Source organism: Pseudorca crassidens, chromosome 12 (assembly GCF_039906515.1).
Source record: "Pseudorca crassidens isolate mPseCra1 chromosome 12, mPseCra1.hap1, whole genome shotgun sequence".
Taxonomy (NCBI): Eukaryota; Metazoa; Chordata; class Mammalia; order Artiodactyla; family Delphinidae; genus Pseudorca; species Pseudorca crassidens.
The window spans coordinates 77,151,470-77,173,160 of record NC_090307.1 but is presented as its reverse complement, the minus strand read 5'-3'; the positions used below and the strand labels follow the sequence as shown (position 1 = coordinate 77,173,160).

Sequence of the window (21,691 nt, the reverse complement as noted above, 5' to 3'; positions counted from 1 at the left end):
TGTGGGATCTTCCTGGACCAGGGATCAAACCCATGTCCCCTGCATTGGCAGGCGGATTCTTAACCACTGCGCCACCAGGGAGGTCCCAGTTGGGGGTATTTAAACAAGCTGATGTTTGTCAGATGCTTGAAATGGGGCCTGGTGCAAAATTTCTGCTAAATTTTAGATGAGTGTTTGGTAAGTAAAGTAAAATAAAGGAGGACCAGCAAGAGGGTCACACGGCAGACACCCAATCCTGGGGCGCTTGCTCACAAAGGCTCCTCCGTCGTGGACTGGCGCTGAGTGATGGCCATTCTGAGAATCCAGCTACTGGAGGCTGCCCTTGACCTTCCCAGGACCCCCAACAGGGGCTGAGGAGAACAGGGCTTAAAGCAGGACAGAGGCCAGGACAGGTTTTGACCTCTGGGTGTGTGGGGACAGTGTGAACTCCTTCACATCCAGGAAGCACACTGCACCCTCTGCACCCAGACTCTACGTGCTGTCTCCCTCCCACCGTCCAGTCCCAGCTGCAAGCCTGTCCTGGTGGGAGGAAGGGGACTGACTGCCAGCTTTGGGGCGTTCCCATCTGAGCAACCGACCCACCCTCTGAGCCTAACTTTCCTCATCTGCAAAATGGAGATTCCAGCAGAACCCACTTGGGACTTGCCCACATGCTCTCGGCTCATCCGCACACTAGCTGGGACTCTAGTACCCGGGTCTGTCCCTTCCAACTCAATGCTCCTGGTCCACTGGAGGTGCTCAATAAAGGTTTATTACATTAAAAATACATCACTAGGCCTCAGGCACTCAGGGCTCACACCCATGTGGCCACCACCTCTGAATCCAGAACACAGCAGCAGCAGCCGAGTTGCCAACTCAGATCGTGGCCTGCCTGGCCTTGCTGGCAAACTCCTATGAACCCTTCAACACCCTGCTCAAACGTGCCCTGTCTTAGGCAGAGGCAGCTGCTGCCCCTTTGCGGCCGTATAGCAAGCACTCCTTTGCATGGACCACGGCTTCTGCAGGGAGCCCCCCAGCATCCAGCTCAGGGCCAGGCACACAGTGGTACACGGGGAACATTGCTTATGTCCACGCTTGGACCAGGTGAGGAACCACGGGGCTGTATCACCTTCCTTACAGGCTCTTCCTCATCTTGCCCTTCTTGGATTGGGCGCCCCGGCCGAAGGCGCCCTGCTGCAGCTCCCGGGCGCGGCGCCGGTTGCGGGCAGAGAGCTGCTTGAGGCCTCCACGCTGCAGGAAGCGCAGCTTCTGGGCTCGGCACCGCTGCTTCAGGATCTGCTGCTTGGTCTTGAGCTCTGAGCGCACGCGGCCTGTGGGGGCACCAGGGGTGCGGGGCTGGGATGCACCTGCCAGGATGGAGATTCAGGGAGTTCAGGCTTTGGGTCGACTCCCAATGTCTCCTCCTCCCAGAAGCCTCCGGGATGCTCCCCTGTCCCCGCTCTCGTTCTGTGTTCACTGCTGTGGCCCCAACATGTGGCAGATGGTAAGTGCTTAATAAAGCTTAAGTAGTCTACTGTAATGGGCAATAGCATGGACCCTCTAGCCCAAACTGCCAGGGATCAAGTCCCAGCTGTGACCTCTTGGACCTGGGGCCAACTACCTTACTTCTCTGTGCCTCAGTTTCCTCTCCTATGAATTACGAATAAGAACACCTACCTCATAAGTCCTAATGTGGAGTAAATGGGTTACTATGTGTGCAGGGTTCAGAACAAGGCCTAGCCCACAGTATGGCCTCCTAAGTGTAACTATTACAATCATAAATCATTCAACAAAGGCTTTTCAGTGCCTCCTCTATGCCAGGCACTGGGGACCCAGACAGACTCTAAACCCTGTCTCTCTGGACTACATGCTCTAGGCTTGTTAGATGAAAACAGGCTGTAGCTTAACCTCCCTCTGGCAGGAGAGAAATCAGAGAAGGCCAGCGAGGGGAAGGGACTTATCCAAGGTCACCCAGCAAAGCGGCACCAGCAGCAGCAGCAGTGGTTGGTGGCCCCACCCGCCACCTCCCGGCTCTCTGGGCGGGCAGGTCTGCCCCCCAGCCCCTGGCTCCCCACTAAGGCCTGGCCCCTCCTCTTCTGTACTCACTTGCCTCACCCAGCTCCTCCCCTCCCACAGCAGTGGCCTTGCAGGGCTCCCACACAGATGGCCATTAAGGCGGCCACAGGGGCCAGGCCACCTGTCAGGGACCCCCACACACACACAGTGAGGACAAAGCACAGGGGGAGAACAGCTGCTTTTTCCCGAAGCTCACAGGCCATCCTCACCACCCCGGGTCCAGCAAGCCCACAGCAGCAGCCGGCTTCACTCCAGATAAAACTGGGAGCTGAGGACTGAGGGATGAGGGGGTCCGGGGGAGGCAGGGACACGCCCACAGAAAGACAAAGAGAGGAGGAGAGACAGAGACTGGGAGGGGTGTGTGTGTGCGCCCATGTGTGTGCGTGTGCGTGTGTGCGTGGAGAGAAAGGAACAGGAACAATGAGAGAGATGGAGAGAGATACAGAAAGACAGAGACAGATGGGGAGAAACAGAGACAAAGAAAGAGACAGAGAGATGGACAGGGATACAGAGTCAGAGGCAAAAAGAGAAACAGAGACCTGGAGAGAAAGACCTACAGAACAACAGAGAGAGGATGCGTCGGAGAAAATCCAAGACAGAAACAGGGAGAAACAGAAGAGGTATCCACCGTCAGAGGAAATGTCAACGAGGACAGGGGGAACGTGCAGAGAACAGAGGAGGCCCTGGGAGAGGCAGAGCAGAGGGCCACCTGGAGCCGTGACAGACAGCGTCCCCAGGCTGAAGGACACAGACTCGGATGCTGAAGAGGCAGTGAGCAGCCCTGCGGGCTCGGGGGAGACAAGCAGGGCCAGGGCCCAGCGGAAAGAGGCCCAGGACAGGTTCAAGCTCCCCAACCCTGGCAGGGGTGGCCGGGGGAGGCAGCAGGCAGGCGGGGGACCCAGGGCCAGTCACTGCGACTTGTTTCCTGGCCTGAAAGCCGGCCATTCTCAAGTCTTCTCGCCCCCAGGTCACGTGCGGCGAGGCTCCAGCACGCAGCCTGGCCCCAGACAGCAAGCGGGAGCCCCTCTCTGACAGCAAGCTTGGCCCCAAAGGTGGGGCTGCAGTGGGACGGACCCAGGCTCCAGTCTCCTCCCTTCAGAGTCACGAGTGTCACCACTCCCCAGGTGCTCCTCTGCCCTGAGGGGCTGACCGAGGTCCTGGCACGCGGGGCAGCTGGCCCAAGCCGAGGTCACTGAGCACAAGCTCCTGCAGCAGAGCTGAGTTCAAATCCCACCTTAGCGTGTCACCCACTGAGGGACCCAGGCCAGATCAAGAGGACCAAGCCCCCAAGATGACCAAATGTGCTACTTGGCAACCTGCGTTTTAAGGACGATCCTACCCCGGCTCTCACCTTGCCCTCGGCCGCGCTTACCACCTCTTCGCTCTGGGCCACGCCGTTCAAATGTCCCTTCTTCTTCTGAGTCACGATCATCAATTTTCTGCTTCTGTTTCCACTTTTGGTAGCTGGGAGGCTGCATTAAGGAAGCTGCGTACAGCATCCAGAGAAAGATGCCCTAGACAACCGTGGGCTGGGAGCAGGGCGCCCCCGCCCACCCCCCAGAGGATATAGGCCTTACCTATAGGGGGTCTGGTGGCTGAATCCGCTCGACCCCGCCCCCCCTCTAGCCCCCACCTGTAGGAGCTGGGGTGGTTGAGGAGCCAGACCACGCCCCTTCCTGACCCCGCCCCCCACCCACAATAGATGTGGATATAGAAGGCGCTTGGCTCCACCCCCTCTGCCCCCCACCCCGCTCCAGGATACAGGTCCCTCTTGTAGGAGCTGCTGATATAGCGGCCACTCTCCGTCTTGATCTTTTTCTTGTCCTCCTGTCCCGAATGTCCCACAAACCGCTTCTTCTTCCGGTCCCTGTGGGAAGAGTTGGGAGGTGTGCTGTGGAGGGAGGTGGCCCGCTTCCCCTCCGGGCCTGTTTCCCCCTGACCCTCTCATTGGGTTGTTGGAAGATTCAAGGAAAGCAGCGTGCCGGGCGTCTGGCAGGCAGCAGGTGCCCCATAAAGGCCCGTTCCCTGGCCCTCCTCACCACTCCCTGGCAGCCCAGGTCTCAAAAGGCAGTGTGGCAGTCAGGGGATTAGCTCCAACCTGGGGGCCTGGGTCAGGGACAAGGGACCCTGGAGGGTTCCCAACCCCCACCTGGCCGCCTCCTGGCTCTGTGACCCTGGGTTGAGCCACATCACTTCTCCAGAACCAGAGTCCAAATGGGCAAACTGGGTCATGAGCCCCTGTCTAGCAAGACTAGCCCCCCAAAAGGACAGATGGGGTCAAGATCCCTGTTGTGTATGACCACATGGGGGCAGGACAGGGTGGGCGTCATAATCTGTGCTGAGGACCAAATGAGGGGTGAGGATGTCATAATTCCTGCTCTAGGGGATCAAACAGGAGTTAGGATAGGAGGGGGTCACCTTTTGTGGGGACCAAGCGGCAGACAGGCGGGCATGGAAGAGGTGTGCCCACTGGCTCACTCACCACTTGAGCTGCTGCTGGCCCTTGGTCAGGCTCTGGCCTTCGTCCCCCATCAGGTCCAAGACAGCGCCAGCCACCTGCTGCTCGAAGGTACCCCCGTCCCCACCGATGCTCAGGCTGCAGAGGGAGGGTGGGGAGATACCACGGGGTTGGGAGGGGGGCCCATCAGGCCCGCCTGCCCCACCCGGGACCAGCGGCCACTCACCCCCGCTCGCTGTCGAAGTCCTTGGGCCGGTAGGGGATGTAGAACACCTGGTCCCGCTGCCGGGCCTCCTCCCTCCGCCTCTTGGCTCCTCGGTTGGGTCCTGGCTGCTGCCGCTTCCGGCCCACAACCTCTGTGAAGAGGTCCTGGTGGACCGGGGCCCAGTGTCACCTGTAGGCCCCAGGGAGTGGACTGGCCTCCCCACCCACCAGCCCAGCTAGGGTTGAGGGTCAGGGGCTGCTGGGACTTTGAAAGCTTGGTGTTGCCATTGAGACCCTCCGTTTCCTCATCTGCACATGCAGCACAACAACCCCTGCCTCAAGCACCAGCAGAGGCAGGACAGGTGGGAGTGGGGGAGGGCAGAGTGCCAACTAGGATGAGACCCACCACGTTCCAGTCCCAGCTTGGTCCCCCAGATCATCTGACCAAGGCAAGGCCCTGTCCCTCTCTGGGTCTGGACTTGCTCTCTATGACGTGGACTAGTCCAGGGGTTTTCAAGTGCATTTTTTTGCCTACTGTACCCTCTGTCCAAATCAAACATAAGACGAGCAGGCCCAGGGCCCTACCCACCAGGCGAACGGGACACTCTGGCCCCCCAGCCCTGCTTTTCGCCATGAAGACCCAGTGCCTGACCCTGCCTGAGTCATGCCCCCACTGCCACCAACAGTCCCGGCTCTGCCCCTTCCTACCTGCCGGACCCCAAGCTGAGGCAAGGCGATGATGATGACAATGACAGGGCTACCTAGGCTTGTGGGAATCCTCCACGTACCATCCTGAATCTGCCCAGCGGACCCAGGAGCGGGTACCACAGTCAGTTGGCTGCAAAGCCCTAGTCCACAACATTCTGAAAACAAACTTTCCTGAGATTCACTTGGTGGCAAAAGCTGACCTGAGCTGAAAAGAGGCTTTGTCCATCCTCTCGGTGTGGGTCTCACTGTGGAAACTGATGCATTTGACGACCGTGACACCCCAGACCCTGCTGAGGGTGTTACATCATACACAGTGGACCCACCGTAAAGATTCTGAATCCCGAATCACATCTGGCCCCCAGGGCTTCAGGCAAGGAATGGTGGACGAGACTATGATCCCATTCCGCAGATGGGGAGGCTGAGGCTGGGTCACTGATTTCCACAAGCATCGGAGATTGGACTGGAATCACTGCATCCACCCCCAGTGACTGCTCAGAGCCCTGAGGTCTGCCCCACGGGCTGCTGGGACTTGACCCACTGCTCCCCCAGCCCCAGGCCAGACTCCAGGGTCCCCAGGGTGGGGCCTGCACCTCCACACTGTCTCCTGCCGCCTCCTCCTTCTCAGGTTGCTCCTCCTGCGGTGCTGGGAGGCTCGGGGCTGGGATGGCCGGGCCCTCCTGCTGCTCCTGCCGCTTCTGCCGGAAGCTGGCGATGCATTTACGATCCTTCTGCCGCTTGGCACGCATCACCTGGCTGCTCAGGTCCCGGCTGGAAGCGTTGATCTCAAAGATGGTCTGTGGAGGGGACACCCAAGGCCTTCACCCACTGGCCGCTTCTTCCCCAACTCTACCCTCCCCAGCTTGGTGTGCTCTGTCCAGCATTCCTCCCAATTCCCTTACACTAGTTACCTGCTTTTCACAATTACAAAGGGAGGCCCAGAGAAGGCGAGTAGCCTGCCTAAGGTCACACAGCTGGGACAAGCCAGATTTGGGATTTCAACCCAGGTTCATTGGCTCCAAAACCAGTGCCCTTAACCACAACAGGCTCCAGCCCCTTTCTCCTGACGCTGGCTGGCAGGCCTTTCCTGCTTTTGGGTACACCTCCCAGAGGCACAAGATGGGGCACCCGAAGGGAATCAGGAGGAGAGAAGAGGCTATCGAAAGCCAGCTCCTCAGGCCTCTGACAGCCTAGGGTGTGTCACTGCCCTCTGTGAGCCTCAGTCTACCCAACTGTATGGAAGGGGTGGGAAACCTGCTGTGGACCAGCAGGGATGGTTCCAGAACAAGGGGTGGCTACAGAGGTGCTGACACGGCCAGAGCCGCGGGTTGAGAAAATCCCTGCTGGGGACCTGCAGGGGGTCAGGAGCTCAACCGGAGCCCCGAGGCCCCGCACTCACCGCCCGGGAGCGGTAGTTCCTGATGCTGTCCACCAGCCGCAGCTGCTGCAGCTCCTCCTCCTGGAAGCACGAGCCTGGGGGAGACGGAGGGACACGTGAAGCTGCAGTGGGCTCCACGGGGCCTGCCGCCAGCCCCCCCCCGCCTGACGCAGGGACTCACTGAAGAGGGGGTGCAGGCCCAGGCCCGAGAGGTCCAGCTCCTTGGCCCTCTTGATGGACTCGGGTGAGGGCGCCGGCCGTGAGCGCACATACTGCTGCTGGGCATTGTCGGCCACGCGGCCCAGGCCCCGAAGCTCCAGCGACGTCTCCAGGCTGGTCCGCAGACCGCAGTCTTCATCGTCCACCACGCTCTGCGGCACCCGGCCCAGCACGCCGTCCCCGCCGCCCGCGCCTGCCTCCACGCCAGGAGCTCGGTCAGAGGCCTGGTCAGAGGCCTTCCGGCCCAGCCACCTGCCCAGGGCCCCACCTCCCCTCCCCAGCCCCACTCTGGGTCCTGAATTACAAAATAATCCCCACAACAGAAACCATCACTTACTGAGCAGCTCCTACTGTTTTTACAAGTACAGTTTTATGGAACATGGCCCCATCTACTCATTTCTGTGTTGTCTGTGACTAATTTTGCACTACAAGGGCACGGGTGAGGAGCTGCCACGGATCATGTGATCTGCAGAGCCTAAGATATTTACTATCTGGCTCTTTACTGACTTTAAATTACAGGAATCTTGGGCTTCTCTGGTGGTGCAGTGGTTGAGAGCCCACCTGCCGATGCAGGGGACACGGGTTCGTGCCCCGGTCCGGGAAGATCCCATGTGCCGCAGAGCGGCTGGGCCCGTGAGCCATGGCCGCTGAGCCTACGCATCCAGAGCCTGTGCTCCGCAGCGGGAGAGGCCACAACAGTGAGAGGCCCGCGTACCACAAATAAATAAATAAAAGAATCCGCCTGCCAATGCAGGGGACACGGGTTCGAGCCCTGGTCCAGGAAGATCCCACATGCCACGGAGCAACTAAGCCCGTGAGCCACAACCACTGAGCCTGCGCTCCAGAAACCGCCAGCCACAACTCCTGAAGCCCACGCGCCTAGAGCCCATGCTCTGCAACGAGAAGCCACCGCAATAAGAAGGCCGCGCACCGCAACGAAGAGTAGCCCCCGCTCACCGCAACTAGAGAAAGCCTGCATGCACAGCAACAAAGACACAATGCAGCCAAAAATAAATGAATAAAATAAATAAATTTAAAAAAAAAAACAACAGGGATCTTCCCCTGGGGTCAAGTTCCCAAGCCAGGACAGCTTGGCCCACCTCCAACCCCCATCCATACCATGAACTCCAGGGGGGACCCCAGCCCCTCCCCAGCCTCCACTCACCGGAGAGCTCCTCGTGGGGACGGGCGAGGGTCAGGGCACGGCCCAGGAACAGGTGCAGGTCCAGTAGGTAGGGGACCTCATCTGGGGCCACCAAGGAGTAGGCCGTGCCGCTTCGGCCAGCCCGGGCCACACGGCCTGCGGGAGAAGGTAGTCAAGCAGGAGCAAAGGCAAAGGACCCCACAGCCCAGCACGAGTCCCACGTGCCAGACCCTAAAGGTGCAAGCCAGGCCACAGCCCCACCTCCTTGAGCAGTGTCCCACCTACAAAAGAGGGCAAGGCAGTGACAGTCACCAGGGCTACCTGCCTGAGAGTACGTGAGCCCACATGGTGCTCTGGGAGGCTGGCAGGAATAGAGGCAAGACACTGCTCTTTATCAGCATCACAAGTTTCAGCAGCCCCACTTTGGGGGATTTTTACCCACAGAAATAACCCAGGGTGCAAAGATTCACCCACAGGACACCTACTCCAGCTCTGCCCAGAACAGCCCCCAAATGGAAACCACTTAAAGACTTAAGGACAGAGCGTTAGTTAATTAGCTGATGACCACATGGTGGGAATTACACAGCTGAGCAAAGGAGTTGCGAGCTGTGGCCCCTGGCCAAATCCAGCGCCCCCCCCCCCACCCCCGCAAGCCTGTGTAAATAAAGTTTTATTGGCACACGGCTGTGCTCCTTCATTTACATATTGCCTGTGGCTGCTTTCATGCTCCCAGGGCTGAGATCTCTAAGAGACTAAACGGTTCCAAAGCCTAAAATATTTACCATCTGGCCCTTTACAGAAACAATTTGCTGACCCCTGTTACAGAATGATGCTTAAATGGTGAATGAAAAACATGCATGATGTATACAGAGGCAAGAAGAATGTCCAGGGTGATTCTAATTTTGTGGTCAGTCAGTCCATGAATAGCATTACGCTTTGGCTTGTTTCTGCATCTTGCAGAAACCAAGTGTCACCACATTCGGAAGATTCGTTTGCGGTAGTCCGATTCACACTGCTGGTCACGCGGCACATGAGAAATTCCCTTTGGGGGTTCTGAGGACGCCTCAGGGATGTGCAGGGCCAGCCCTCCCAAAGCAACAGAATTCAGGGCACAGCATGCAGCTGCCAACAGGGAGAAGAGGCTGGAGACCCAGGTGGAGGCCTCCCTCGCACCCCGAAGGTCTGCCCACGGCCAGCCCACTGTGGGCAGCCAGAATTTACTCATTTGACGATGTTCAGTCATCCGCAGAACAATTCCAAGGAACTTGCCCGCCAGATGCTTCTCTCACACGCACTTATTTAACTTACTTGTATTTATAAACATGGCACGCGCATTTATGAGTTAAAAAAAGACAAAGAAAGTAGACTGGTGGTTACCAGGGGCTGGGGAAGGTGGAAGAGGGAATGAGTTTAATGGGTCCAGGGTTTCAGTTTGTCAAGACGAAAATGTTCTAGAGGTGGAAGCTGGGTGATGGTTGCACATTAGTATGAATGTACTAAATGCCACTGAACTTACACCTGTAAGTGGTAAAAATGGTAATTGTATGTTATGTATATTTCACCACAATTGAAGAAAAGAATGCCAGTGGCCCCACTTTGCTACGTCTGAGACACCTGACCAGTTCGTAACCTCCCTGCTTTGGTTTCCTCATCTGTAAAATGGAGTTGACGCTGCTGATACCCACTGCACAGGGTTGTTGTGAAGACCAGTGGAGCAAGTAGAACACGTGGACCAGGGCCCACCAGGAGTGCTGGGTGAGCACCTGTGGCCGTCACATCACCAGTGAGGGGAGGGTGACTTCCTGCCTTCTCGGTGCTTTGCTCCACTTTCAAATTTTCCTACTACGTGCGGGCCTTACTTTTATAACTGAAAAATTAAATGGAGTGAGCTGGCCTGGGTGGGCTGAGGGGAAGGTGGGGCCTGACAGGCTGACGGGACAAGGCCGGGAGTCAGGAGACTGTCTGCAGTTGATGGAGCAGGAGGCAGAGGGGGGTCGGGATGCTGTTTAAAGGCTGCTCCCAGGAGAGGAGCTAGAAAGAGCGAGCTGTAGGGAGATGACTGTGGGGAGGAGGGGCCGCGTCATCAAGTTCCTGATGGGAAAGAGAAGCACCAGCCTGGGGAACCCAGAAAGCGGGAGCATCCCCTCCTTAGAGTCTAGGGCTGCCCACTAGAACGGGCCTGGGCCACGCTCCCCACCTGCAGTGGCAGGAGTTGAGCCCTGTGCCCTCAGCTCCCGCTGGGACCCCCCCCCCCCCCGGTGCCCAGTGCAGCCACAGGCTCCTTACCCACGCGGTGCAAGAAGAGCTTGCCCTTGGCGGGGAAGCTGTAGTTGATGACGTTGTCCAGCAGTGGGATGTCCAGGCCCCGGGCTGCCAGGTCAGTCACGATGAGGGCCGAGCACTTGCCGTGCATGAACTTGGCCAGGTTGATCTTGCGGGCCGTCTGGTCCAGGGCACTGTAGATGTGGGCGCAGCTCACCCGCTGGGTCGTCAGCAGCTGCCCAGAGTGAAGACCAGAGGGAGGGAAAGGGGTGAGGAGGAGACGGACAGGGGAGAGGACAGGAGGCTGGGCCGTGGCAGTGGGCGCCACGACATGGCGGTAAGACCACGGGCTCTGGAGTCGGGCGCCCTCAATATAAACCCCAGCTCAGCTGGGTGACCTCGGTTTGGTCTTCATCAGTATAAATGGGGCTCATATCACCTCTCACCTCTGCAGGGTTGTCTGAATGTCAAAAAAAGATGGCACGTGCAGAGGTCTCCCTCAGGGAGGCTGCAAGTGCCGCCCCGAGACACAAGTCTCATCCTGCCTCTGCCACTAACAGGCTTTGTGACCTTGCCCAAGTTCCCTAACCTCTCTGTGCCTTCACTTTCCTTGTCGGTAGAACAGGGAGAATAACAGTTGCCTCTCTGTAGCTTTGTTATGAGAATTAAATGAGCCAATATACACACAGTGCTGAGAAGAGGGCCCGGAAAACAGGAAGCACTGTGAAAGTGTTAACTGCTCTTTAAAAACTACTACTTTGGTTTTATTCATCAGTGACCCCAGCAGCTACACAGAGGAAGCACCGGTAAATGTGTGTCATATAAGTGAAACCCAGTGAACTGTGTCCTCAGATAACAGAACTCAGGTGTGGTTGACCCAAGGCAGCCGCATTGACTCAGGAGGGGCCCTGGCAGCCTTGGGGGTTCGTGGACCTCTTCCCAGGAGGGTCACAGATATACACGTGTGGAAAAACTCATCGAGCTGCTCATGTAAGATCAGGGCACTTTACACAGGTTACAGCGTGCAGGCTATTCCTCAATTGAAAAACGTGAAACACATGGGACACTAAATATCTACAGAAAAATGACAGGACGGCTGGGATACACTTCAAAATACCCTGCATGGAACAGGGAATATTAGATGAATCAAGACTGGATGTGAGTTGATAACTGAGTACCTGAGAGCTCATTATGCTGTTTTCTGACTTTGCTACATGTCTGAAATTTTTTATAAGAAAAACTTAACAGAATAAAAAAGCACAGAGCGCTGGCCAGGCCTCAGCCCTGCTCTGGTGCTGCTCTCTGGTGGCTGAGCATGGAACCGCAGCTCAGAGGTGGTGATGCAGTCCGTGCTGGTCCCCAGGCCCGGGGCAGGTGCGGGCCTCCCCCAGCTCACCTCACTGAGATACTCCGCGTGGTGCTTGGTGGCCACAAATACCACTGTCTGGTCCTGGGGCCGCACCAGGCTGCGCAGCAGGTAGAGCAGCACAGCAGCCTTGGCATCCTCCCGCACGAGGAAGAAGGAGGTCTGCAGGGAGAAGGGTCACTCGGTTGGCTCACGGGGTCCAGGCCATGGGCCGGGAAGGGGCACGGGTGGAGCCTCACCTTGAGCTGCTCGTTGAGTTTGGAGTCCACGTCTAGCCGGATGAGCACGGGCTCCATGAGGCCTGAAGTGGGCAAGAGAGGAGGATGGGAGGGGGAGTCGCTGAGGGACAAGCCCCTCCCAGGCGCCGACACGCGTCCCAGCCCCCGGCCCCACTCCTGTGGCTCCCTCACCAGCCCGGGCGAACTCCACCAGCAGCTTGGGCAGCGTGGCAGAGAACAGGACAGTCTGGTGGCCCCCAGGGAGGCGGGCAATGATTTCCTGCAGCTGCTCTGCGAACCCCATTTCAAAGAGCCTGGGAGGGCAGAGGGAAGCGCAGGGTCAGGAGAGGGGCTTCCATTCCAATGAGTTCCAAACCTGTCATCCTTGCCCCCATCACACTTTCTGTTACGTGGACAGGTGCTTCCTAAACTCAGCTCACTTTTTCGCTATTCAACAACCTCATCCTAAGCAATAATGACCTTGAAATCTTAGGTCTGCTCTCAGTTATGTTTCTTACAAATTCATGGTGAAATAAATGACAGCAGCCCTCACTCTGGGCCAGGCATGGTTCTAAGCACTTTATAAAATATCAACCCCTTTAGTCCTCACGGCAGCCCTGTGAGGTACATGCTATTTTATCCCCACTTTGTAGGTGAGGCCACCAAGGCCTGCAGACCCTCAGGGATTTACCCAAGTTCATAGAGCTGGGATTTGATCCCACCTGTCTGGCTCCAGTCTGTGCTTTCAACCTTGTGCTATTTTTTATCTCTTTCAAATCATGTGTTTGTTGTTTTACTATTCTTTTCAATATTCCTAAAAGTAATACAAAAGAAAAAAACTGTTGGTCCAGGGAGCCCCATCAGCTCTGGCACTGCCTACAGTCTGTGGCCCTCTTTGGGGAAACGCTGCTTTGATCTCGACTGCATAGGTCTCTTCTGGCAGAGCCCTTCCTCCTGGCCAACCCTGACACAAGTGCCCGGGGATGCACCTGCAGCCTTACCTGTCAGCCTCATCAAATACCACATATTCCACGCTCTGCAGCTTTAGGTTCATCTCCACAGCCACATGGACCAAGCGCCCAGGGGTAGCAATGATTCTGGAAGTGATTGTGCAGGCCAGGTCACCCAGGGCCAGGGCACCAGCATAGCCCTCCTCTCACTCCCCAGACCCTGGCCATCTGGGAAGGGACCCCAGAGCATCTTCCCCAATCCACACACTCACATGTCGGGATTTTCGTGCAGGGCTGCAAATTGGTCTTCCATCCTAGGAAGAAGAAGAGGTGTTAGCTTGATAGAACAGGTCTCTTTTATCTCTCTCCCTTCCCATCTCCAAATGCTCAGCTGAGTCCCACACCTTGACCCCAGGCTCAGAAATGGGGAAAAGCTATTGCTGAGCTACTAGGCAAAAGCATTGCCCTGACAAGAACTACAAGTTCAAACACACAAAAGGACTGATAACAACAAAGTTCTCCAAAGATAGACTCAGCCACGGAACCCATCTCATTCACTCCGTTCATACTTTGACCCACAGCACCACCTAGCAACTAACCCTGGAACTGCCAGCTCCACCTAGAAGCAGGTTTCCTGGATCTGTGTCCTTGTTCCCAAACCGTTTGAGCACACATCCCTAACTTTAGTTCTCCTCTGAAAACACCCCTGGGACACCTGTAGGAACCAGGAGTCAGAATTCTGGGCCAGGTCCAGCTTATGGAGGTATTTCTGACAGTCACAACAATAGAGATAATAAATTATAATGTAGGCAAAAGAGCACTGAAAAACAAAACACTCTCAGTGAGAATCAAAAACGACTGGTGACAGTGATATTCTGAGAAAAGAATGAGGAAGGGGCTGCGCTTTGAGGGAGAAACTGTGGGGCGGGGCGCAGGGGTTCTAATCTTAGCTCTACTACCAGACCACTGTGCGGCTCTCTGAGCCCATCACTTCCTCAGTTAGCTCATCTGTAAAACAGGTGTGGTGCCTGCTACCTTAGAAGGATGGGGCAAGCACATGAGGAAAAATATAGTATTCTGCAGATTTGAGCTATTACAAACGTCCTCCATCTGTGTGCATTCCACTTTAAATAGCCCCAAATCAAGCATATTAAAACATACACAACTAAGTGACCCATTTGGGTGACCCAGTGCACTACCAGCTCTCTTTTAGAAGCATCAGAACCTGTGTCAGAGTTTTGTGTGTGAAATTCCTTTCAGTATTTTACTGTATATTTCCCCTTGTTGGTACTTTAAGAATATGCAGAGAAGTTGCTGTTATTAATGAGCAGCGCAAGCTCAGTCCATCTGATGGGGAGGCACGGGGCATGTTTGCTTTGGGGGACCACTGCACAGGGCACCGAGGGGGCTCTTACTTGTCCCCGCCCAGTATCAGGGCAGTCTTGAGGCCAGTGAACTTGCCCAGCTGTGGAGAGAAAGAAAGAGAGAGATTGAGAGCCACCGATGGGAGCTGACTCAGCCCACTCGGGCCTCACTGACTGGTCCCAGCTCAGCCCAGCCACCCTGTCCCTGCGCCCGGACATACCTCCTTGGTGAACTTCATGGTCTGCAGGGCCAGCTCTCGGGTGGGTGAGAGGATGAGGGCGCGGGCCCCGGTCTGGGCGCTGCGGGTCTTGAGCCTCTCGAACATGGGGATGAGGAAGCAGGCCGTCTTACCACTGCCTGTCCGGGCCATGGCTACCACATCCTTGCCATCCAGGATCACTGGGATGGTCTGCAGGGGAATGAGTGGGGGAGGGGAGGGGTCAGCTCCTGCACCCAAGCACCACATGATCCAGAGCTTCAAGTCTGCAGGGAGTGGGCAAACCAGAGCATCTCAGCGAAAGGGATGGGGCCTGTCCCCCAGCCCCGATCCCACTCTTGCTAAAGCCTGTTTGCACACCTCCGGGGATGAGCAGCCTGTTACCCCCAACTCTTTCTACTGTTGGAACAACCTTCTTCAGGTTAAGCCAGACTCTATCTCCCCATCTAGTCACCCTCCTCAGGATCCCAGAGAAACGTTATCTCTCTCTTGGCTAAATGTCTGAGGACAACAAAGATGAGACCCAGGTGATGATGGGGTGCCTGCGAGTTGCCCGGGCAGGGACTCAGCAGTGGGCAGCTTAAGTGGCAAAGAGGCACAGGGTCGAACCTCTGCTCTGCCGTGCCTGACTTTCTCCACCTGTGAAATGGGCAGGCTCTTGGGGCTTCGGCCAGAGTAAGAGGGGACGACAGATATGACAGATGGGACAAGGGGTGGAGGTCAAGAGGCCAGGCAGGAGGGCCAGGTTGGCCATCCCCACCTCCCGACCCGCATCAGCTTCCCCGCCCCGTACCTTCCTCTGGATGGGTGTTGGCACCTTGTAGCCCTTCTTCATGATGCCTTTGAACACTGGGTAGCTCAAGCCTGGGAAAGACATGGGAATGGCCAGGGGGCTAGAGGAGCCCCTATGACACATGACAGAAAACTACACAGGACAAATGACAGTTTCATCAACAAATAAATAGCAAGAAAAAGAGAAAAGTGATAGAGCAAAGCTGATCGGTTAACTGAGACTTAGAAAACAAATCTACTGATTGTGGGGTATGAACCACATTTGGATTCTGATTTGAAAGCTTTTTTTTTTCACTGACATAACAATTTTAATGGACAAAACAAACCAAAAACAACCCACCTTAATAAGCATTTTACAAATGAAGCTGTATAAATGGCTAATAAGTATATGAAAAGCTGGTCAACATCATTAGTCACTAGAGAACTATCAATACAAATGAAAACCACAATGAGCTACCACTATGCGCTCAGCAAAACAGCTAAAAGGAAGAAAGATCACAATTTTAGGTATTAGCACCTGGAACTTTCATTCACTGTGCTGAGAAATAATTGTGCTATGTTCATAAAATGAAATATTATACATCAATGAAACTGAACAGTTTGAAAAAGCTAATAACATGGTTAGATTTCACAAACCTAAGTTTGAAAGAGACAGGCGACACGTAAATTGTCACATACTGAATGAGTCATTTTATGTAAAGTTACAAATATAGGCAAAACAAATCTATGGTGACAGAAGTTGAACTAGTGGTTACATTTGATGGACAGTAATAACTGGAAGGGCCACGGAAACTCTGGGGTGCTGGTAATGCTCTTTATCTTGATCTGGATAGTGGTTACACAAGTGCATTCACTTTGTAAAACTTCATTCAGCTGGACACTTATGATTTGTGCATTTTTTGTCAGTATGTTATATTCAAGTCAAAAGTTTACATTAAAAAAAAAAAGCCTGGGCTCCCCTGGTGGCGCAGTGGTTGAGAGTCCGCCTGCCGATGCAGGGGACACAGGTTCGTGCCCCGGTCCGGAAAGATCCCACATGCCGCGGAGCGGCTGGGCCCGTGAGCCATGGCCGCTGAGTCTGAGCAACCGGAGCCTGTGCTCTGCAACGGAAGAGGCCACAGCAGTGAGAGGCCTGTGTACCACACACACAAAAAAAAGCCCATCTTTTTTTTCCTTAGAATATTCAAATTTTAGTGTCATTTAATAATTTTTTTTAACATCTTTTTTTTTTTTTTGCGGTACGCGGGCCTCTCACTGTTGTGGCCTCTCCCGTTGCGGAGCACAGGCTCCGGACGCGCAGGCCCAGCAGCCGTGGCTCACGGGCCTAGCTGCTCTGCGGCACGTGGGATCTTCCCGCACCGGGGCACGAACCCGTGTCCCCTGCATCGGCAGGCGGACTCTCAACCACTGCGCCACCAGGGAAGCCCTTTTTTAACATCTTTATTGGAGTACAATTGCTTTACGATGGTGTGTTAGTTTCTGCTGTATAACAAAGTGAATCAGCTATACATATACATATTTCCCTGTATCTCCTCCCTCTTGCGTCTCCCTCCCACCCTCCCTATCCCACCCCTCTAGGTGGTCACAAAGCACAGAGCTGATCTCCCTGTGCTATGTGGCTGCTTCCCACTAGCTATCTATTTTACATTTGGTAGTATATATAAGTCCATGCCACTCTCTCACTTCGTCCCAGCTTCCCCTTCCCCCTCCCCGTGTCCTCAAGTTCATTCTCTACGTCTGCGTCTTTATTCCTGTGATTTGAAAGCTCTTAATGCCATGAGACAATGGGAGTCTGAATGCTGATGGGACCTTGGATTATACTGAGGAACTGTTGTTTGTTTTAGGTGTAGGAGGGTCCTGCTCTCTTGGAGGCAGGTGGGAAGTATTTCGGGATAGAAGGAGGGGGTGCCTGGGATTCGCTTCAGAATCCTCTGGGATGGTGGCCATGAGTGGGTAGGGTGTGGATAAAACAACACCAGTGGTTAAAACTGCTGAAGCTGGTGATGGGTATGTGGAGACTCACTGTTTTCTAATTTTTATATGCTTGAAATTTTTCATAATTAAAAGAAAAAGGTGTCGGAAAGTCCCTGGTGGTCCAGTGGTTAGGGCTCCATGCTTCCACTGCAGGGGGCACGGGTTCGATCCCTGGGCGGGGAACTAAGATCCCACATGCTGTGCAGCGTGGCCAAAAGAAAAAAAAAGTTGAAAGAAAGGAAGGGAGGGAGGGAGGGAGGGAGGGAGAGAGAGACAGAGAAAGAGAAAGAAAGAAAGACAGAAAGGAAGGAAGGGAGGGAGGGAGGGAGGGAGAGAGAAAGAAAGAAAGAAGGAAGGAAAGAAGAAAGAAAGGGAAGAAGGGAGGGAGAAAGAAAGAAAGGAAGGAAAGAGGAAGAAAAGGATCTTAAGTGACAAGGGCCTGTGATGGGTGCAGGCACGGGTGTGACAGCTGAAGCACGTGGTACTGCGAGAGGGAGAAGGTGGCCTTTGGAGCCTCCATGTGACCTGGGCTTGTGGAGATGGGAGGACAGTGGGAGGCCTGGAGACAGGGAAGCACCATGGTTTTAGCTGCTTTTTGGTCAATCCTTCATCTTAGAGATTCAGAAAGGCCAAAAATAGCCACATGTAGATGTTTTGGCTTTTTCCTTTGATTTTGATGAATTTTAGCACACTTGGCTGTCTAGATTCCTTTTGTGAGCTATTTTCTTTGCCCAGTTCTCTATCGGGTGTCTGTCTTTTTCTTCTTGATTTGTAAAAGCTTTTTGTATATTAGGGTTATCAGCCCTTTGTCCCATAGTTGCAAATATATTCCTGGTACAGTGTTTACTTAAGTCTACAGTGTTTTTTTGGCATACACACATCTAAATAGAAAAAAAGTCAAATAAAACAGTGCTCAGGTCACACTTAGGCTTCTTTTCCTTTCAGGTTATACAACTATTCACCTTGATGTTTCAATCTTCACTCCAGATGCTACTGATATGTAAAGAGCCAAGAAAGAGTCCGGCTTTCCTTCCGGCTGGCCAGGTGTACCAACAGCACCCAACTATCTCATCTCTTACCCTCGGCTCTGAAATGCGGCTCTGTCACGCCGCTCAATCCCCAGACATCTGAGCCTGTTACTGCACCAGCATCGCCCTGAGTCCGGCCCTAACTGTTCTCTCATCGTGTCAGGCCCGTTGCCCCCACGAGAAGGCCGTGAGTGGCTTGGAGACTATCTGCTGCCTCCAACCCCCCAAACCCATCACAGTGTTGGGTCCAGAGCAGAGCACGGAAGGTCATAAGCCCCCACTGCTCCCCACACACAGAGTCCCCGGATGCCTGGCTCACCCACCCATGGACTGGAAGCCTCCCGACTTCTTCTTCTTCTTGTTCTGGGCTCGTACCATCTCCCGTGTGTCCGGCTCCACGTCCGAGGTGCATTCCGAGGTGGGGAAGGTGGGTAGGGGTCTGCCGGGTCCCAGCTGGGAGGGAGCAACAGAGAGGCAGCATCATTCCAGGTAGAGTGAGTCCACTTGGGGCAAGGAAGGGGGCTGTCCTGTTGCCAGTGCCCGCCCCTAACCTTGCTCCATTCAAGATGATGATGATCCTGCCAGATCACATGACTTCTCTGCTAAAGGGCTCTCCTTTGACCGGACCAGGACAGGGCACAGGGTCAGAGAGCTGGCTCTGCAGACAGACAGCCTGCGTTTCAATCCCAACTCTGTCACTTCCAGCTGTGAGACCTCAGACCAGGGACTTCGTCTCCCAGAGCTGCGTTCCCACATTGGGAAAATGGGGATGACAAGAGCGTATGCCTCATAGCATGTTGTGAAGACTAAATGGGTGCGTGTAAAGCTTAGAACTGTGCCCAGGTGGTGGTATCATCATAATTATCATCCTGGCCTGGCATTCAAAGCCCTCCAAACTTTAGGGAGCCAATCAAAGCATCTACTATGTGTGAGATACTAGACTCTTCCAATCTGCCCAGCTCCCCTCTCCCCAATCCCCTTTCTGATCCATCATCCCTCCCCAGCTCTGGTCTCTCTCATTCCTGTCCTCGTCTCTGCCACCCACTTGTTCTAGCAATAGCTAAATCAAACTCAGACACTGCCTCTGGGGAGTCTTCTTGGACTACAGCGCTGTCCCTTTCTTCTCAGAAATAACATTTATAAAAGCACTAATTCATAATAATGGCTAAAACTTACCTGGTACTTACTATAAGCCAGGTGCTGTGCTAAGCATTCATATAAATTAACCCACTTGGGGTTTCCCTGGTGGCGCAGTGGTTAAGAACCTGCCTGCCAATGCAGGGGACACAGGTTTGAGCCCTGGTCCGGGAAGATCCCACGTGCCGCGGAGCAACTAAGCCCATGCCCCACAGCTACTGAACCTGCACTCTAGAGCCCGCGAGGCACAACTACTGAGCCCGCGAGGCACAACTACTGAAGCCCATACGCCTAGGGCCCGTGCTCCGCAACAAGAGAAGCCACTACAATGAGAAGTCCACGCACTGTAACAGAGAGTAGCCCCTTCTCGCCACAACTACAGAAAGCACGCGTGCAACTACAAAGACCCAATGCAGCCAAAATAAAATAAAATAAAATAAATTAAAAAAATAAATTAACCCACTTAATCCTCACAACAACTCTGTGAAGTAGGTGCTATTACTTAGTCCCTTTTACAGAGAAGGAAACTGAAGCACAAGAGGTGAAGTGACCTGCCAAAGTCACACGGCCAGCAAGGGATTTGAACCCTGGCTTCGGAGTCTATATTCTTTCCTATGAGACCCTCTATGGTCCTCCACCAACCCTCTAGGTCAGAGCTGCACCTGTCTTGTACAGTCTGTGAGGTAAGAATGGTTTTTAAATTTTAAAAGATTGTAAAAAGTCAAACAAAGAAGACAGCGACCTTATATGGCCCTGCAAAGCCAAAATATTTACCATCTGGTCCTTTACAGGAAAAGCTTGCCAACCTTGCCAACCCCCATTCTAGACACATGATAACAAAGTGCCTGGAACACACTGGTGCCCCAGCAATATTTACTGTAGAGTAGAATGCGTGAACACTGTCATTCCATCCTTTCCACAGTTTTTGAGGCATAATCAACAGCTTTCTACACATGTGGAAACTGAGGCACAGAGAGGTTAAGCAACTTCTCCCATGTCCCACAGCCAGTACAAGGTTGGGTTGAACTTGAACACAGGGCTGTGCCTTGGTCCATATTTACAGAGCACCTACTGTGTGAGACTCGGATGGTGTGGAATAAGGTCCCCATCTGGTCCCTGCCTCAGAGGAGCGTAGACCTCTCTCTTCATATAAAGCCCCACTCATTCATCTACTTACCCAGAGTCTTCTCTGTGCCAGGTACCCGCTAAGCACAAGGCTGTGAGAAATAATGGGCTACAACTCTTTTGCCCCCTTGGTGCTCACACCTGACCCCCCCTCATTTGCATACAGTTGGCATTCAGTAGTGGAAATAACACAGGGCCTGGAACCACACAGTCCGGGATTTGAATCCTGGCTCTCCCACTCACAAGCTGTGAGGTCTTGGTCAAGTTCCTTCACCCCTCCAGGCTTCTGTTTCCTCCTCTGGAAAATGAGTGTGACTACTTAGCTCACAGGGTTGGTGTGGGGATTAAATGATAAGGCTTGCAAAGCTCTTAGCACGGAGGATAGCACACTGTAAGCTATCTACAAACCCAAGTTTAACTTAGTTTCCCAGAGGTTTGGGGGCGTCACTGTCTCAAGCCAAGAGGTGCAGCCTTCTCTTAATTCATCCTCCCAAGAATCCCCCTCTCAAAGTCTGATCTTCATCACCCGCACTTTTCATTGGACGAATGGGAACCGGGACCCGCCCCTGGCCAGGAAGTAGCCAATGAGAAGCGCAAGACCAAGAGCCGGCCCGGAAGGCCGGAAGGCCCGCAGGCCCCAGCCTCCGTAGCACAGAGGCTCGGGACGTCAGGACCCTGGGCGTGTCGGACACCGAAACACGTGCTCAGGCCGGAGGTCCTGCCCCGACCCCCGGCCAGCCGACCTCTCCCCACCCTCAGCCGTGCCCACTCCCCAGCTGGGAAAACTGAGGCCGCGGGACGCTATGCGGAGCCGGGACTCCGGCTCTGACGTATGTCCAAGCCCAGCGCTACTACCTTCTGGGCCCGGGCGTCATCTTCTGCCTGAATCTCAAACTCGCCGTCCTCCGAGTCACTGCTGCGGGACTGAGAGGCCGCGCCCCGGCGCTTCCGGAGCCCCTTCTTCTTCCTCCACTGGGCCATGGCAGCTCGGGACCGCGGTGCGGCCGCCGGACGCGTTCCGCCAGCCATGCGGGCCGGGGCGCAGGGAACCGGGAGGGGGCGGAGTTTGAGGGTACGTACCAACGGTGCTGCAG

At 54.7% G+C, this 21,691-nt stretch overlaps 1 protein-coding gene across 1 annotated transcript; it reads right to left on the bottom strand.

Moving 5' to 3' along the window:
• Window positions 1-733: 733 nt before the first annotated feature.
• On the bottom strand, window positions 734-21,661 carry DDX54 (DEAD-box helicase 54). Its single transcript, XM_067700664.1, has 20 exons — window positions 21,453-21,661; window positions 18,659-18,788; window positions 15,335-15,405; window positions 14,545-14,733; window positions 14,375-14,424; window positions 13,232-13,273; window positions 13,011-13,106; window positions 12,202-12,323; window positions 12,031-12,092; window positions 11,822-11,953; window positions 10,450-10,660; window positions 8,185-8,319; window positions 6,982-7,212; window positions 6,822-6,895; window positions 6,016-6,219; window positions 4,740-4,882; window positions 4,538-4,651; window positions 3,818-3,922; window positions 3,407-3,519; window positions 734-1,346 (listed from the first exon to the last, which is right to left on the bottom strand). The coding sequence occupies exons 1-20, from the start codon at window positions 21,624-21,626 to the stop codon at window positions 1,114-1,116; spliced, it is 2,631 nt and encodes an 876-aa protein (XP_067556765.1). The 5' UTR covers window positions 21,627-21,661; the 3' UTR covers window positions 734-1,113.
• Window positions 21,662-21,691: the final 30 nt, after the last annotated feature.